A 20,212-nucleotide genomic window follows, 5' to 3' on the forward strand; every position below is an offset into this window, starting at 1 on the left:
GGGAGAAAAAGAGAGAGAGAGAGAGAGAGAGAGAGAGATCCCCAGGCCTCCCCTTGAGAACTGCCCCCCCCCTCGAGCTCCAGCACAGAAGCGATTAGACTAACCGAACTGTCTATGTCTACTTCTGTCGATGGCATAGTCGCTGGACCATTAAAACATCTCCTGCATGCCCTGTGTAGAGTAGCCCAGGTTTCTTGATCGGAATGCACCCTGATCTGTTCTGATCTGATCTGATCTGATCTGATCTGTTCTGATATGATCTGATCTGATCTGATCTGTTGACCCATCATAAGGTGTGTAGGATGTATCGTTTACATCATTGTTGAACGCGTCCACAATGTAAGTTTTATCTGTAAGGTAGGAAGGAGTAACGGATTATATAGGGCATACAGGTGAGAATAAGAGAGAGAGAGAGAGAGAAAGAGTGAGAGAGAGATAAAGGGAAGGGAGAAAGGGGGAGGGAGAAAGCGGGAGGGGAGAGGGGGGGGGGGGGTAAAAGTAGGAGGGTGAGAGGAGGAGAGGGGAGAGGGAGATGGGATATATATATATATATATATATATGTGTTTGTGTGTATGTGTTGTGTGGGTGTGTGTGTGTGTGTGTGAAAAAATGTGAATGTGTGGAGAGAGAATGAGAGAAAGAGAGCGAGCGCGAAGGGGGCGAGGGAAGAAGGGAAAGAGAGAAAGAAAAAAAAAGAGAGAGAGGTAGGGAGAGAAAGAAGGAGTGGGGAGGGGGGGGGGTAGAACGATATGCACAGTATATATAATACAGTAATTAGAAGATTCACTGATTAGAAAAAGTATAGATGACATTTGGTCATTAGTAGCAAACTTTAAAGATCAATAATTTGAAATAATAAACAGACGCACGTTGAACATAGACCTGGTTAAACAAAAACATCTATCGATGACGTTAGATCTTTAACTAGACGCAAAATTACGTAAAAATATAATTAAGTTACAATATTCCTATATTGATGCTGTTTCTATTATTTTTCTTGTCATTGGCATTTGTTTGTGTTATCAGATTTGCAACGTTTATTAATGTATTTTCAAGTTGTAATGAAAAACAGTCTTGTCGCTTTAAATATTTAAACGTTTAACGTTTTCGTAATTGCTCGATCAGGGCTATGGAGCGTGTATATAATTTAAATTTAGCATACTTAAACTAGATTAATTGATCGCAAATTAATCTTCACAAGAATATCATGATGGCATAGAATAACGAACTACGTATCTCATGATGTCAGATTGCAAACCTGTTTCTGGCATTTCACAAGTGATATACTAGTATATGTATGTATGTGTTGTACGTGTATCTGCAGTAAGGTGATGGAACATATTATGCTTAGACACATTTCTAAACATCTTGCAGCTAACGACATACTCATTGATGAACAGCATGGTTTCAGACAGAATCTTTCGACAACAACACAACTTGTCACAGCTACCGATGATTGATCATCCTCTCTTCAATCTAGAGGCCAAACTGATATCGTCTTTCTCGACTTCCAAAAAGCGTTTGATCGCGTACCACATCCACACCTTAGATCCAAACTACATTACTACGGAATCAGGGGAGACTCTCTCCGCTGGACTATGTCACTCCTAGCGAATAGACATCAAGCTGTCGCTCAGCATGGATGCCTATTACTTCAGGAGTACCGCAGGGTTCTGTCATCGGCCCCGTACTTTTCCTGCTGTACATCAATGACATCAAACTCAACATCAAGTCCACAATGCGTATCTTTGCAGATGACAGTGTCATCTATCGGCGTATCGACTCTCCCTCTGACACACATATACTGCAAGAAGATCTCCATGTTCTTGCAGACTGGTCTACTAAATGGCTGATGGGATTCAACATCAAGAAGTGTGCTACATTGTCAATCACAAACAAGAAGCACCCCGTCACAGTGGACTACACCCTACTAAATGAGTCAATTCCTCGAGTAAAACAATACAAGTATCTTGGTGTCACGATTACCCATGGCCTTAAATGGAACACCCAATGTAAACTCACCACCCAGAAAGGCAATAGAACCCTTGGCCTCCTACGCAGAACTCTATCACCGTGCACCAAGAACATCACATCCAAAGCCTACACAATGCTCGTTCGTCCTCGACTTGAGTATGGCAGTGAAGCTTGGAACCCTCGGACTCTGACATCAATACAAAGTCTTGAGAAAGTACAGCGAGCTGCCGCCCGTTTTGTATACCAAGACTACCGGAGAATAACATCAGTCACAGCACTTGTCAACAAACTAGGATGGGATACCCTTCACAACCGCAGGCTTCTTGCACAGTCCACTTTGTTTTACAAGATGCACCATCATCAACTCAACATGCCTTTTCCCACTCACATTATCCCAGCTACATATCTGGGCAGAAATGATCACCCTCTGAAGTATGCAGTACCCCCGGCTTCCATTGATAGCTTTAAGTACTCCTTCTATCCTCGCACAATCTGGACGTGGAACCACCTATCAGCTGCTGCGGTAACATCTCCAACAGTGACCATCTTCCAGGAGGCTGCTCTACCCATCATCAGAACGTTGCCTCCTCCTGTTGGGTCCAAGCTACTGTAGACTCCACGTCTCGGTTTTTACTTGCACGTCCACCGTTTTATTGTAAATAATAGACATCATTCACTGTTTTGAATTACTTCATGCACTGTCACTATGCCAGCACGTTGCACGGACATCCCAGTTTAGCTGTATGATAGCTGCCATCGGGATTATCTCTACAAGTAACAAGTGATACTCAGATTTTACAGCTGGATTGTATATAAACGCTAAAACTGTTGCATTATGCAGATGATAATCTTTTTACACTCAACGGTTCAATGCAGGATTTACAATATGCCCTTACCATACTCAATGAATTTGCAAATATGTTATCTCTAAATTGGCACAACTAAGAAGTCAATTGAAGACTCAAAAAATAGATTTTTCACGAATACAAACTTAACAGGATATCTGAAAGATATTTTAGGTGCATAGACTTTTCAGTTGAATTATCAGAAATGGAGTATCATAATTATCAAGAAAAGGTTAAAGAGATAAAACGTCAGATGACGGTATGATCGGAAAGAACATTGACTCCCTTAGGGAGAGTAACCTTAGTGAAATCCTTATTTGTACCCAAATTGAATTACCTATTATTTTTTTTTTATCTCTTCCATATCCAAAATTAGATATTATGAAGGATATCAATCGATGTTTTTTTTCGAGTTTCTATGGCATGGAAAACGTGATATAAAAAGTCAGAAACAAATGTTTCAATAGTACAATGATGGTAGGGATAAAATGACTAACATTTGCATGCATTCTAAATTACTTAAAATTCCATGGAAAAGAACATTTATTTGTTCTGACAATTTCACTCTTCATATGTTCCTATCATTCATCGTAAACATCAGTTCAGTTCAGTTTCAGTTCATTTTACTTCACATCCAATAATAATGAGAAAAAAAAGAAGATATATCGACTGCTATGAGAGACCTGGCTGTTTTAGAGGCTCAAGGGGATGTACACATCCTGCCATGACTCCGATGTGCGACTGGGTGGGGTGCGTACCGAGGGGTGTTTCTGATTTTTTAATTTTTTTTCTAAATTCATTTGCCAAGTATATATGGGATATTTTAAAAGTGAACTTTAATTCGTCACTGATATCTATTAATGTACGTTCTTATCATATTTTGAATGGCCAAGAAAATCATTTTGAAATTCTGCATGTACATGTATATGTATATCTTCTTTAAAAAAAATCTTCGAATCAACCCTAGGCCCATATGTCGTCGAGGTAAACGAGGTGGGGCTAGGAGATCTACTCATCCAGTGGAATCTCTAGCTTCTCACAATATCCCGGTGATTGTCCGCCCAAGACCAGTTGTTAATAGGTTGCAAAGACAGAAACCAAATTATATGAAAAAAATTCAGCTGGTCCAGATTGAACCCGAAGAGAAAACTAATGCAAGGTCGGTACTTGTCCTACAGTCAGTTTTATTGTGCAATGCTCGTTCTCTCAACAATAAACTGGACGAATTATCTGTTATTGTTCGGGAACACGATATCGATATATGTTCAGTAACAGAGACATGGTTTAATCATGACCAACCGGAGTCATCATACAGCGTTGATGGTTACAAAGTCTTTACCAAGTCTCGGTGTTCTCGCAGGGGTGGTTGTGTCGCTATTTACGCGAAACATAGCATTGACCCCAAACAGGTGACTATTATTCCAGTTCCAGATGAGCACGAAGTTGTATGGGCCTATTTTCGACCTCACCGATTACCGCGTCGTGTCAGCAGTATCTACTTCGGTGCAGTTTATTCACCCCAGGAAACGCCGATGAGTGCGATCTAATAAAGTACCTCATTCGGAGTGTTGACATCATCAAAACTGCGCATCCCTATGCCGGTGTTGTAATCCTCGGTGGTTTGAATCGCATGGACATTTCCCAAATCCTCAGTGGATGTCACATGAAACAAGTTGTCCGGACCCCGACAAGAGGTAACGCGATCTTAGACCAAATCATAAGCAATCTCGATCCCTTTTACCAAGAACCATCTTCGTTATCCCCCATTGGCCTTGCCGACCACAACATTGTAATCTGGCTACCCAAAGAAGTTAATAATAGACCACGCAATAAGGCTAAAAAACGGATTGTCCGACCAATGAATGACTCGGACATAACAGCTTTTGGTGAGTGGATAACTCACAACGACTGGCGAGATGTTCTTGCCGAGTCTGGGCCGCAAGCCATGTGCGACCACTTCTACCAAACGCTGCAATCAAAGGTGGATGTGCACTTCCCAACAAAGTCAATTAAACTCCACCCGACTGACAAGCCTTGGATAACGCCCCGTACGAAAGAGCTTATTAACCAAAGACAAATAGCATTCAGCAACAACTCTGAAGGAGCTTGGAAATCTCTACGCAATCAAGTCCTTCGCGAAATCTCTAGAGCAAAACGCTTTTTCTATCGTGATCGTATCCAAAATCTTAAGAGCGATAACCCCTCATCTTGGTACAAGAACATTAAAGTCATGTCTGGTCATTTAAATTCGCAAGCAAACATAATCCGAGTTCCGACTGTTGAAGACAATGACCCAGTGAAAATAGCTACCGCCATTAATGAATTCTTTGCAAATGTTAACGCTGATATCCCCGAACTACATTTGAGAGACCTACCATCGTACCTGCCAGCCCTAACACCGCCCCCACATGTTCAACCGTGGGCAGTCATGAGTGAATTGAAGAAGATCAACCCTGGCAAGTCAAGCGGCCCTGACGGCATTCCTGGACGCCTCGTTTGGGAATTTGCTTGCGAACTCTCAATTCCCCTGTCAGGGATACTAAATGCATCTAATACATAACAAGGTCCCAACCCAGTGGAAACAGGCAATAATTGTCCCTATTCCTAAAGGTCCTACATCTGCAACTTTGGATAAACTGAGGCCTATATATCTCACCGACCACTTTTCCAAAATTGCTAAGTTGTTTATAACCAAGCTTCTTTTACGCGACATTAACCCTCTTTTGGACAAACACCAATACGGAAGCAGACCGGGCCTCTCAACTACCATTTGCATCGTCGACCTAATCAACTACCTTGCTAAATCAGCGGAGGCACCAAAAACTGCCACTACCGTAGTATGCACCGACTTCAGCAAGGCATTCGATCGGGTCAACCACACTATCGCGATTAAGAAGCTTATTGATCTTGGTGCCCGCCATTCGATTCTTCCTTGGATCTGCGATTTTCTGACCGACCACCAAACCTGTGTTCGTTACCATGGTTCACTTTCGCCCTGGAAGAAGATTCATGCTGACGTCCCACAAGGCACACGCATAGGTCCTGTTGTATTCTTGGCCCTTATTGATGATGTAATGCGTGATTCTTCATCAGCGATTCACTGGAAGTACGTCGACGACATGTCCATTGCCGCCTCGCACGATGCACGCAACCAGCCACGTGATATTTCCAGTTCACTATCCACTCTAGAAGTTGGTGCCAGAACAATTACGTTAAACTCAACACCAAGAAGTGTTCAATCATGCGATTGTCCTTCAGTAAAGTCCAACTACCCCCATAAGGAGTACTTATTGATAATGTCCCCCTGAACGAGGTTAGCAGTGTGAAAATCCTTGGAGTAACCATTGAAGACACCTTGAAGTGGAATGTACAGGTTTCGGATACGGTTTCTCGTGCTAACCGCCGCATTTTCATGTTAAGATCCCTGAAAGCCTTCTATCCCCCCACCAACGACCTCGTTACAGTTTACATAGGATTTGTAAGACCACTCCTCGAATATGCGTGCCCTGCCAGGAACGGAGCATTGACTATCGCCCGGTCCAACAAGATCGAAAATGTTCAAAAACGGGCATTAAGAATTATACTAGGTAGATATTACATATCCTATTCAAATGCCCTATCAATGACCAAGCTTCAAACTCTCCATGCTCGCCGAGAAAAGCTATGTCTCAAGTTTGCCCTGAAAGCACTAAAATCCGACCAATCAGACTGGTTTAAACTAAACGCAAGCACAAGAAACACACGGAAATCACGTATCTGTATATAACCTAAGTTCAAAACAGAACGTTACATTGGCATAAATTACCCTGATTCCTGCCCGATTCCACACCTCTTATTTAAATCGTATGCCTTTTGTTGCTTTTAATACTGTTCAACTTTATACCCATCAACTCATAAAGATTAGTGCATGTAATCCACATTGTAATGAATGGATACACTTGTGTTTTTAACTGTCAAACTGATTAATTAGTGAATATCTTTCTTATAGTTACGCACGTTCCCATGTACATTCTATATGTCTTTACATATTTAAAGTTTTTACGCATATATTCTGTTATTATCTTAGTAATGCATATTTCGTAAATTGTACTGTTTTTCTCTGTAAGGGAAACTTTGTAAATTACTTTGTAATTTTGTTCTAATCCCCTTTTCCTTGTCGTCTTACTTTCATCATCACTCCGCTTCTCCATGTCTTCACAGTTCCAACTGTTCCATTCTTCTCATTCCACTCCCTCCCTATCTCTCTCTCCCTCTCCCATCTTCCGCATGTCTTCTTGTTTTTCTTTCTAACTTGACTCTCTCTCTCTACATCGTTCTCTCCCTAACCTTTTTTTTCTTCTCTCTTTTGGTAATTGTTTAATCATGTTTCTATGATAAATCCTTATATATTGTGTAGCGTTATAGACATTCAATGTGCATTACGGTTCGAAATTAAACAAATCTTCAGTACTTACGTGTTATAACTCCATTAATCAGCCTCAATTTATACTTAAAATATGAATATTCCTCACTTAAAAATGATTACAGAAACAAAAATAATGCCGAATCTATTTTATTTGTTTCATCAATTTGTTTGCAAGTAGGGAATATGTAATTAGTTATGATCTACCCGACTGTGTATTATGTGTACTTGTCTATATCTAAGTTTGTTGAAATGCTTTTTAATACATGTAAAACTTGCAATGTAATTTAGCTTTCGGGCTACCATTTTGAAGTTGTCTAATAAAAAAAACCATTCTACTACTACTACATAATACATATGTGAATGATATTATTTAATAAAGTAACCCTGTGGAAGGGGGAAACACAAGAAGAAAACAAGTGAATCTTACCTGACATTGCGTGATCTTGTATGCCTTGTGAAGCTTAAGAATAAAGCCTATATCACCGATTCAGGGCTTCAAAAGCAGGTTCAGAATTTGACGAAGGATAATGTCTTCTTTCGGCGTCTGTACTGAAGCTTAAACCATTCAGACTTTGATATGACCGATATCTATTGCAAGGTGCTCAAATACACACTGAGAGGAAAACATGACATATCTGCCAAATATAAATTGTTTCTTATCGCACACTTCTTGACCACTTGTCTTTATCTCCTTGATAACATTTTGTTTGATAAGAATGACAAATATTGCTCTATCACTTGACACGAAGCAAGTCTTTCTCCAGCCCAAGTAAATTAATAATCTTCTGCTCTGTTAGTATAATCTCTCTATTTTGCCAGCACATACTCTAATTTGAAGGTTTATTGCAATTCCTAAAGACTTGAGCAGAGGATAGATCTATCAGTTTTTGGCTGTGTCGAGCGTTTTCGATATAGGGGCTGTTGAAGTCTCACATCGCAGACGCTGTAACGCACAGCAGCTGGCTAGGAAATGTGCCGGCATAGTAAGATCCCCCTTTCTCTCTTTCTCTCTCTCTTTCCCTCTCATATCTCTTTTTACCCTCCATGTTCCTCTCTCTTTGAGGGAAATATAGATGATTAGTAAACGAATTATGATGGTTAGCGTAAAGGGTAAACTAAGACAAAAACGTAGAAGAAAAGAAGCCGAGCAAAACGATGAAAAGGAAAACAAAAAGAAGGATAAAATGAATGGAGAGGAAGGAAAAGAAGAGATCAGGAAAAAGAGCATTGACCGACAGAAAGAGTGTGTGTATTTGTGTGTCAGATACCAATATAATGTTTTATGCTGCTTGTAAGTGTCGGCTTGCATGGTGATGTACATATACAGTAGGTTTGCGAGTGCACCATGTGTGCGAGAGAGAGAGAGGTTTGAGGAGTCCTGAAAAGGACTCTGACTCGTAATCTTTCTTGGGGGAGTGTAGTCCTGAAAAGGACTGTTTGTTATCTTTCTTAGCATATAGTTCTGAGGAGAACTATAGCGCTTGGGAGAGGATGAGTGGCTCGACATTTCGAACAGGTTGACTATCCGTCGTCAGGAGTCAACCGACGACGGATAGACAACCTGTTCGAAACGTCGAGCCACTCATCCTCTCCAATCGCTATAGTTCAATATGCTAAGAAAGACAACAAACAGTCCTTTTCAGGACTACACTCCCCCAAGAAAGATTACGAGTCCGAGTTTTTTTCAGGACTCCTCAAACCTCTCTCTCTCTCTCTCTCTCTCTCACACACATGGTGCACTCGCAAACCTACTGTATATAATGTTTTAGTTTCGAAAGGTATATTTAGACAGTCTAAAAAGCCTAAGTTAAAAAAAACTAGAGGATTTCAATCATCATCGATAAGTGTTCGAAGAGCACATGACTATCGTTGCTATAAAAAGAAAGAGTTTGTTAGTCTGAGCTTTAGACTTGCCTCGCTACTGGGCAAGTTCAATGTTGTTAAGGATTCATTTGCAACACGATTGCAACTACTTTTAATAGACATTTCAACTGAAGGCAATTTCAGTATCATTATGCGTCGCCTATTGATATATGCGAACGTTACAATGATACTTACTCAATTAGACCATGACTTCGAAGTGTGAAAGACAATGAACAACACGGTATTGACATCACCTTCGTTTGTTTTCTCCAAAAAAGTTGCGATCGTGATTTTTGTAAACGATCCTCGGATCAAATGAGTCTATGAATAAGAGAACATGTATCTTGAATGCTAAACATAGTGCGCTGCTCTTTATATACCCACGCATGAGCAACTTAAAAGTGCAATCCAACCCTTGTATGGAAGCAGAAAAATAGCAGAACAGAACGGCAATAGTTTGAAATGAATCGGACCAATAGTGAGGAAGTTAAGAGATCACTGAGTCTATGAGAATCTCAAATTGGTAGTTTGGTCAGTGGATTGTGACGTAGAATGTGGATAACTCTCCCATTTGTTGTGTACAAAACTATCACTAATTTCATTTTTTCTCAAAAGTTCCTTCTTCCTTAGGGCACTAATCAAAGCATTTTAAGATAGCATTATATTTTAGGTCCTTTTAAAAGAAAAGACCCTCCTGAGCCATGACTTTTTTTCAGTCCTTTTTTATGTCGGAACAGATGGAAAAGTAGTCTGACACTACATCGCATTAACATTACTGCTTCAGCCAATTTGAAGTGCCTATACGTATAGTGATTACAACTTCAAAAAATCATACATTTCTTATATTTAGTCAGATTTCATTGAAACTTTCATCCGTTTGCTTCTCTGATTTTTCTGCTTCCTTTTAAAGTAGTTGTCTATTTGGATTCGATTTCACTTTAGTCAGTACCAGTGTTAAAATCAGGGAGCTAATCAAGACCAAAAATATATAATTTTACAAAGTCATTGTGTTGCACAAATATGGTAATGTTAATGTTTTTTTATTGAAAATTCATTTGCAAGTAGATGGTTGAATTGTAGAAATTGTACATTGCATAAAAACATCAATAATTATACAAACATAAATTGGTGCATATTCTTTTGTGCATACTTGCACTGTCTAGCATAAATTTCACACGCAGTTACTTATCCACAATGTCGTGGTGACCGACGTATTTTAAAGAAATTGTACTGATTTTCTTCGACAATTGTGCGTGTGGGTATAAGTCTAATTACTGAATAATATAATAGTCTTACGAACTCTTACAACAAAATAGGTTTTTATTATCTATACACGTCTCAAAAATCTAAAAAGAGAGCTATTACTAAACAATGAGGAATGTTACATAACCTCAAGAAAAAAACAGATTTAATATATTTATTTTTACTGTACACTAGTAGTGAATAATTCAAAAGCGGCATCTGTGCATTGTGAAGGAAAGTTAATTTGAAGAATTAAGACATAAATTTACCCTTTCATCCCTGTATTTACAAACCAGTAATAATATAAAAATTACATAACATATTTACTCTTTCTATAACATTTTGAAAGTAGCAAGTTTCATTATAAATTCTTGTAATAATTGAAATAGAGTATTACCGTAGTATGAGCATTAATAAGGAAGTATGAACATCATGATAAAGATTGCCAACTCTGTTAATTGCATAGCATGTTCATTATTGTTGATTCAGCATGTATCAATGTCGGCACCATAACCCTCTGCCTCGCTAGGGCTGCCTCTATATTTCTTCGTAAGTGTCTCCCGGATCTGATGTTATGGGTTCTAGATAGGTATCGTCAGTGTTGGGTTTCTTAGGATCTAGATACGTATGGGGGTCGGTATTCTGGTAGTTTGGGGTATCTGTATTGAGATCTTGGTAGACATGGGTATCAGTATTAAGGTCTTCGTATTTATTGGGGTCTTGGTTGGAGTCATCAAATGCAGGGTTCTCATGCTTAGATGAGGTCTCATGTGCATTGTTTGGTGGCGACGGTTCGGCCGTTGAACGTCTTTGTTTCTTCCTGGAAGTGAAATTCAATTAGAGAAAACACATTTATTTCCTTCTTCTTGGTAAAAACATTGCGATGACACATACACACACAAACGCACGCACGTATACTAAAAGTTGAAATACAATTGAAGGAGGAAAGGTCCCTTATAATCATAACAGCTGCATACGGGTGATTGTGGATGTACCTTATAATACAATACCTACAAACACATTATACACAAACTGTCTGCATTCACGTAAACATATACACCAAATTTCCTGTAAAGTTTTATTATTACCAAAATATGATTAAGAATCAGATTTCATTTTCATTTAACTTTCATTTTCCTCAGGTTTCGATTTGAATATGAGATTATTTATGCAACAATTGATCAAGATTTTTCTTGTCGATGCAGCAAAGATTAAGTTTTGTGTGCAAATAATTCCTTACTAACCCTAAGTAGTGTACTGTTCGTAATTAAAACACACATCATTTTAAAGGAAAACCACAGAGGGTGATATTAAATCTTTGATTTCATTTACGTTGCAAATATATTTAACCTTTCTGTAGTGTTGTTGTTTTAATCATCTTTTTGCAACTTATGCAACAAATGGATGGAACTTTGTAATTGTTCCATTAACAGTGTTTGTTAATTTGGCGTCTTAAACAGTGTATTTTAGCTTTCTTAATGACCCTTTAATAGATAACGGTCTCCCCGTCACTTACCTTCTAAAGATGACAAGAAGGAGAATAATGACCAGGATGATAATAATGAGGGCAGCCATGACACCCCCTACTATCGGTCCTAATGATGTACTGGAAGGGCCACCTAAAGTGTTGCAATAAAAAAATATGCCTTATACAATGTACCAATCAAATACAGGAATCCAGTGGCTCTCGTATTAAAGCCTATGGAGACTGTGGAATTTAGTATTTATTTGTATTCGTTTATTAATTCATTTTGTGTGTATTTATACATGCGTTGTGCAATCAGGAACATTGGCCACTTTAAGATTTACGCAATATTGACAGCTGGTCACAGCAGCGTTTCCTATGAGTAAAGATTGAATAGCTGATGTTAAGAAGTTCGAAAGCATGAATAGAAGAAATAATAGGCTTTAAAAGTATGTGTTGAGAACTTACAACTTACAAATGATAGAACCTTGTCACGGGTTGTCTGCTGTCCATAGATTATTTTTTCCCCAGGATTTGTTGGATCTCAATGACAACAAATTAATTACAATTGACATTCTGTATCAAAACTTTTATTTATCTTAGTTTGTTCATGGTTAGAAGGTTAAAAAGAAGTACATGTACCGTTGTTGCTATAGGGTGTTATAGTCTTGTTGATAAAATGATGTAATATAATTTAAACGGTAAAGGGTTCAAGTCTATTACACCATTCAACAGCGTTAAGAATTACAGGATAGGTATATACAAATTTTGTTCAGGTTTTCGGTATAATTAATTGAACTTTAAGTCTTCAATTTGGTTTAAAAATGCTTGTTTTGTTGCTTTTGTTAGCATAAAATATATCCTAATATATATATGCAGTACATGACGCCGACAGGAGTTTGTTTCTGTGTCGGGAAAAAAATTTCTTATATAGTTCGACAAAGTGTTTGCAGACATTCTTTGGAATATTGTGTTACCCATAGAACAGCAGGTACTAACGAATGACAAATCATGTCTACCTTGACAAACATACATCATTCAATTACTAGCAGTTAAGATAGAACTTTGTGATACACTTCTTTATACATTGCCAATGCGAAACATAATTATGGTCCCTGTATTAAATATGGGAATGAGTAGTGTTTCGCCGAGCGATGATTTTTGCTTGGTTTAGATTTTCTCTTTTTTTGCTCTTATAAGCTACCATAGGTTAAGTTCGGCACTGTCGCCATGTTCTTCAGTCAACGCAGTGCACAGTCAGAAATGTAGTCCAGTTTGACTCATTTACCAGTTAACCCGTCAGTTGCCATTCAAGTATTTCCGACGAAGTTTTGTCCCGCCACAGAAGTGAGTGTTTAGATTAATATAAACTGGAATGTGAACTCTTAAAACAGAAAATAAGATAGATTCAAGTTGAACTGTAAAACGGACTCTAAAAAAACTGTATTTAACTCATTAGCATAATGCACGTGTGGCATTAATTCCAAGATGGCTGCGCCTAAAATGGCCGCGCCCATAAGACGTACTTTTATTCATGTGTTTTTTCCAGTTCAATAATAATTGTCAAAACAGAATAACAGTAATAGGCAAATATCGTTTTATGTCATTTATAGAGTAAACAGTGTATATATGTAGAAGTCCTAAAGATAAAGGATGTTTATATTTGTGCATGCTAGAATCTTGGATTTTATGCAGTTTGTTTGGGTGACAAAAGTTGGTCTGTGGAATTTGATTTAGCTTGCATAAAAGTTGCAAGACACTATTTATTGACTTGGTGAAAGGTTAAAATTTGCACCTCTGGCATTGTATTTAGAGTCAGAATTGAAAGACAGTGTTTAATCATTTTAAGAGTTAATAATGAAACTCGAAAGGATTGCTGTAGTGTAGTGCATGTGTGGATTACAGGAGTAGATTACAGATGTAACTTACAGGTGTAAATTACAAGTTATGCCAGATAGTTTATTTTGTATTGAAGTGTAATCTCTAGATTATTACTGGGAAGTTTTATGCAAGTCAGATATTTAAGTTTAATTCATCAAACAGGGTTAAATTGTATGAAGTCATTTTATAACACAGTTTTTCTTAGACGAGCATAAATATGCAAATGAGGTGCCTGTCAAAGTCAGTGGAAGGTCATACGATACATTTAAAGTGACAATCCAATGTTGAGGTTTCTAGAAGAAATAATTCTGTGCATATAAATGTGAATAATCAAGCTTGTGTATAGATGCAAGATAGAGATGTTTACATTTATTTTGGTTCATGCAAATTGACATTAATCTGTTTAAAGGGAAGTCAGGTCTGTTTGAGAAACTCTGAAAGTATGAGTGTTTGAAAGTAATGCATATATTAGAGAATGCAAAAGGTTTTGTAGCCATTGGCTCTGAACATCTGATAGTTAAAGGACGAGGTCAAGATTGACAGTTAATAGTTCGGAAGCAAAATGTGTTTAAATGAATCTTTATAGATTACTTGGTTTATTCAAATGTTTGGTATTGTATCTCATGTCAAGAATGATATACTAAATCTGTCACTGTTATTTTATCTGTTTTTTACAGATCGAATAAATAAGCTTCACAGCTTAATATCTCCATTTACGGCTGGACTCCCAAACTTCATTTTTCCCTTTCCTCAACTATTCAAGTAGAGTTTAGTAGTCAAAGTTTGAATTAACATGAAAAGGTCTTATGTTAGAACATAGCATTGATCAGCCTTGTAATGTTCTTACCTGATTGTATCGTCTTAGCATTCACAGGTTCTGACCAGTTACTCAAACCAGCTCCATTAACAGTCCGTACCTATATAATAAAACATGGATATCATTACATAAATTATTCTATGCAGTTTATCTTTTTTCTTAACAATGAACGATATTGTTCTTGTCCTTTTAGCAGCCGAGTCTGGGCAAATCTCAGGTGTTTAAAAAAATAACTTGCTCTTTCATGCTCTCTCCACAATCGAACCATAAGTACTAAAAGCATATCTATAGCTGTCCTTTTAGAGGCCAAGTGAGGTCAATTCTCAGACCCCTCCCCCCTCCCTACCAAAAAAAGAAAGAAATCAGCTGTCAACGTTTGCTTCAGGCATCACAGCTCAAGTGCGGATTCTCAAAAGGGATATTTGACAAAACATGCTTATCAATGTGTGTCAAATTTATAGGGAAATTTACCAATCTGAATTTATAGGGCAATTTACCAGTCTGAATTTAGTGCTCGTGTCCTCTGAGTGCATTCATTGTTAAGTCCATTCATACATATTGCATCCTTACATTGTACGCCCAAATACAGCTACCCCCAGTCAATAGCGAATTGTTGACCACTATATATGCATTATGATTGATTAAAGTCAGCATTTTTCCCTCTTATGAGGGATTACTGACTTTCACGCCCTCTCTCCACTTCTTCTTGTCTCAAGCATCCTCCTCATTTAGACCAACCCCACTGGTTTTTCTTCTTCACCATATCTTTCTATCAAATCTTGATCTTCCTTTCCCTCTCATGCCATTCACTTCCAGATCCCACGCTCTTTTCACATGTTCATCATCTTCACTTCTCAAGCAAGACCCGTCCATGTCAATCCACTCCTCTCTACCACTTCCCAGTAGTTGCTTCCAGGCCCAACCTTTCCATGCCGTATATAAATACATACAAGTACATGACATGTGTTACCTGAACTGAGTAGATGGTTTTTGCTATCAGGTCTATAACAGTATGCTGTCCTTCAAACGCACCATTCAATACTTCCTCCATCTTATAGCCACCATCAGTAACGAGATCAGTTCGCTTGTAGCGGATGATATACTTCTGGATGTTACCATTGATGTTAGATGGTAGAGGGGTAGACCAGGATACAGTGAAGGAGCTTGTAGTACTCCGCGGTATAGCCACATTGATAGGACTAGGTGCAACTTTAAAGGGAAATCAGATAATAAGAGTCTTTATTAACAAACTTGTATAAACTTTGTATTAGATCATACATGTACACGATTGTACATACCAGGGACTTTTAGATTCGCACGAAGACAATGGGGATTCCTACGGTCGACGTCCTTTTAATGCATTGCATTGAATGGACGTCACACGTTTCAGTCCACGCAAATCTAAAATTTCCTATTAATCGTCTGGGACAGGTCTCAAGATATCACAGGATAGGGTCTACAAAAATATATATTAATTTCAAACGGTATACAACTGTATAATATTGATTTGATCTCATTTCCAAGCTTAAAAATAATTGCACCAAAAGAGTGAAGAAAAAAAAAGTACTCTGTATTTGGCAGTCAAACTCTCACTTTCTTCATATCGTTTTGCGGATAGTCTTACTGCTCCTTTCATTCTCCTCATGGGAAATGTGTACTCTAACAATATCCAAGAAAATAACAGCGATCTGCACTTCTGTGTATCAGAATAAGACTATTTTCGTTACAACAGTCCAAGAAAACTAGCTGATGAAGTCTCACCTTCTTCAATTGTTTTGCCGATAGTCTCCGTGCTCCCATCACTCTCTTCGTCTTTATTTGATGCAGTTATTTGAATGGTATAGTCCAGATAGGTATCCAACCCTCTTATCGTGTAGGAGCTTGTGTCATTAGGAACCAGGAGAGAGTTTGAAGAAGTTGAACCAGAGGGAGCGTAGTAGATCAGATAATGAGTCACTCCACTCCTGCATTCTGCTGATTCCGAGGGGATGTGCTGAAACATAAAGGTGCAAATACATGTTACTTGCAACAAATTTACATTAACGAACTAGTAAACAAAACTAAAATATGTTTTCAAAGTTTACATACAGTTTCTCGCATTAATAAGGATGCTGCAATAACGTGATGGAGCTTTCTGCTGAACCAGAATATCTTGATCACAGAACATCTTTATAAATCAGCTTTCTACTGTGAAATTAAATCAAAATTTAATTTGATAAGCCCCAAAGCACACACTTTCATCTTGCCACAGGAAAATTGATACTCATGTTTTCAATAAGAAACATTTCATTTAATGAAATGTTTAAGTACGTAAAGAATGTCAAAGGTATTCAAATGAGGTATTGAGTGAATTAAACGTTCATATTTGACATATCTCGATGAAATTTGGGGCAAAATTAAGTCTAACATGGTTAGTACTTTTATTTTCTAGCTCCTTTACCTAACGTTGTGGTTGTACCTCAGTGTAATAAATTGTGACTATTAACAGTTATGAATTTTGCATTTCACTAAGTAACCAAACAGCCATTCTTAAACAGTTCATACCTCCCATGTCACCTCTAGCTCTTTAAGGTTGATGGTTGAAACTTGAAGTCCCGTTGGAGAAGCACTGGGTTCTGAAGTTTAAAATTATATATAAGGTATTAAATGGCTTTGATCTATAGTAGATGATGTCATTACAGGTACACACAGGTCATGGTATAATCGTGCAGTACTCTTCGTGTAGTTCTAAATTATAAGTAAGGTAAAAGGAAAACACCATCGGGCAAACGCAATGAGGGGCACTATAAACTATTTTTTTTGGGGGAAATGCATGTTTTGTAGAAGAAATTGTCTATGTCACATTTTAGAAAGATAGACAAATTAAACAATGAATTGTATGGAATGAAAAATATAAACATTTTTACGTGAAATATTTAAGTCATACAACTAGATAATTAAAGACCCAATCAATGTAAAGCGCATAAATATCCCAACTCTGCGTAGATACCATTTACTAATAATGTAATACATGTACTTTCTTGTAGACATATGTACTTTGAAAAATAACCATCTCAAATGTTTTATTATGCGCTCTGAAATCAGATTCGATAATTTATCTTCTGAACAAACTTACTTCTACAGAGAGTTATTGTTTTGCTATATGGAGACACGGGTCCTCTTCCACCGGTTCCTTCCCTCACTGCTGCTACACGAAACATGTAATCTGTGTCGGGTGTCAGGTTACTAACGATGGCTGATGTTGTGAGTTGATCTACTCTCTGTTCTATTACCCAGTCACCATCCTGATTTACAAAAAAGACATATCCTACCAGAGGAGGATCACCTACGTCATCTTCTTCAGACCATGCATTCCATCGAAGACCAACTGTAGTTGAGGTGGTGCTCACTATCACTGGTGCCTTTCCAATGACTGGCAGAACTAACAAAAAGGAAAAACGACAGAAATAGTTATTGCAATCTATTAAAATAACCGTAAAATAAAAGCCACAACTATAATATAAGTTCTTCTATCAAGTCAATAATTATGTCTAACATTTATCAAAGTACACAAGAAAATTAACATAATTGATGCAATCCGTTGTAACCCGGTCTGTTTGCAGACAGCGTGACTGGGAACGATTCTATATTTAAAGCCTTTCTGTACTAGTTTTTCCAGGGAGAATTAGACCACCCAGCGAGGTCACTGACAGGTGACTGTTTCATCAACCCGGCTCTCGATTAACATAAGAAAAAGAGGATCACGGGGGACCAACGGGCACCGCTTAAGCTATGGTCACAAATCAGAGCAGCGACCGACCGATTAGTAGCCTGTTCGGTCGCCGCTGGAATTTAGGCATCGCCTAGCGATTTTTTGGAGACGAGAAGGCTGTAGAGGCCCAGCGATTTCCCGTCGTTCGCCGGTCGATTTTAGGTCAAAACTGGGCGAAATCACGGAGCTTTTCCACGCGGTGTCCCGGCAGTGACCGACCGGTGACCCACCGATTCCTAGCAGTCTCCCACCGGCCGCCGGCTGATTTACGCCCGGGCACCGAACTAATTGAAAGTTCGCCGCCTAGCGATTTAGGTCAAAAATCTATGCCGCTAGGTCAAAGGCTGCCGACCGATTTTGGACTCGCAGCCCAGTGACCGTCTGATCTCCCAGCGGCGACCGGGCGGCGGCTGCTCGACAGCCTTTGACCTAGCAGCTTCGATGTTTGACCTTAATTGCTCGACCTTAATTGCTCGATTAGGTCGGCGCCCGGGCGGCGACCTACCGAGCGTAGTTTGGGCGGCGAGTGAAATTGAGCAGGCTCCGCCCGAATTTTAACTCCGCGCTAAAACTTCAGCAGCGACCGAGCGATGCTTTGAAAACAAGCGGTGCCTGGGCGGCCGCCGCTAGGTGGCCGGGAAAAATTGGCTAAAAACTCGCCGCTCGACCGCCGAGCAGGCTACCTTTGGGTAATGTGACCATAGCATAAGGCCTTGTTTTTTTAGAGGGAGGAAGTAGCTACAGGTAGAACAGTGTGGCTTTAAGACATTGAATTAGTGCTTCCTATTTCACACGTATCTCACAGACGTACAGTAGAGTATTAGCGATGTCACGGAGTTTGCTCACCATAGCGTGCCTTGGTAACGGGCGTACTGGGATAGCTTACATTTTCAACATATAGAACGCAAACGTATTCCCCATCTTCCTGTGAATACGCTCTATCAACATCAAAGACAACAGCTCGTTCTGACCCTAAGACAGTGCTAGATCTCCTGGTGATTCCTGTCCTATTATTGGTGTCTTCGGTACGTCTGTAAAGATCAACTGAGGATGCATCGGGAAGTGGGATGCCCTCAACATAACATTTGAAGCTAGAGGGTTGGTATGGGTTCACTCTCACTGGAACCAATCTTGATATTCCTGTCAATAATTAAACCAATTATTAAATATAAAATTATGCACATCAATACATCAACACAGAGCAAGCTCTAACCCAATCATTTTATTCAAAATCTGCTCGCTTGTTGTATTTCATCCAAAATACATATGGCAAACAAAATCATACATGTATTTTGATTTTCTTAGATTTCAAAAAAACTTTTGATAACATTTGTCATGATTTCCTATTTTTGTTATTAGATAGATTTAAGTTCAAAGAAACGTTTAAACATTGGGTCAAAACACTCAACAGTAATGCAATAGGCAGAGTTATTAACAACGGCTGGGTCTCTAAGTATTTCAGAATAGATCAAGGTGTATTAAAGACAAGGTTGTCCCCTATCGACTCTTCTCTTTATATTGGTTGCCGAAGTTATGGCTGTGAGAATAAAGCAAAATACCAACATAAAAGGTATTATTATTTCTTTGAAAACTCCACCTGTCGTTGAAGAGAATATCAAAATATCTCAATTAGCAGATGACACGGTAATTTTTGTTAACGCTATAGAAGATGGAAACACTGCCATAGAAGAGGTGAAAACATTTGGGGTCTTAGCAGGGCCAAAACTGAATTTAATGAAAACCAATGTCATGTCAACTTCTTTTCGAGAAGAATGCTTAGATAATTTAGAATGGACTAATGAGCCCATTAAATACTTAGGTGTGTACATAACTCAAGGAAAAAAAAGAATCGGAAAGTTTAAATTGGAACTTGAAACTGGAGAAAGTAAATTCGTTGCTGAGAGTTTGGAAAATGAGGAACCTGACATACTATGGGAAAATAACAATTATAAAAACGCTTATTGCTTC

The 20,212-nt window shown here is 38.6% G+C and overlaps 1 protein-coding gene across 1 annotated transcript; it reads right to left on the minus strand.

Moving 5' to 3' along the window:
- Positions 1 to 10,867: 10,867 nt before the first annotated feature.
- On the minus strand, positions 10,868 to 19,093 carry LOC100892459 (protein sidekick-2-like). The gene is made up of 8 exons (XM_030993297.1): positions 19,048 to 19,093; positions 17,609 to 17,914; positions 17,038 to 17,108; positions 16,255 to 16,486; positions 15,464 to 15,702; positions 14,524 to 14,593; positions 11,847 to 11,949; positions 10,868 to 11,150 (listed from the first exon to the last, which is right to left on the minus strand). The coding sequence occupies exons 1-8, from the start codon at positions 19,091 to 19,093 to the stop codon at positions 10,868 to 10,870; spliced, it is 1,350 nt and encodes a 449-aa protein (XP_030849157.1).
- Positions 19,094 to 20,212: the final 1,119 nt, after the last annotated feature.

This window comes from Strongylocentrotus purpuratus, unplaced genomic scaffold, assembly GCF_000002235.5.
Source record: "Strongylocentrotus purpuratus isolate Spur 01 unplaced genomic scaffold, Spur_5.0 spur5_scaffold_20, whole genome shotgun sequence".
NCBI classification, from domain to species: domain Eukaryota; kingdom Metazoa; phylum Echinodermata; class Echinoidea; order Camarodonta; family Strongylocentrotidae; genus Strongylocentrotus; species Strongylocentrotus purpuratus.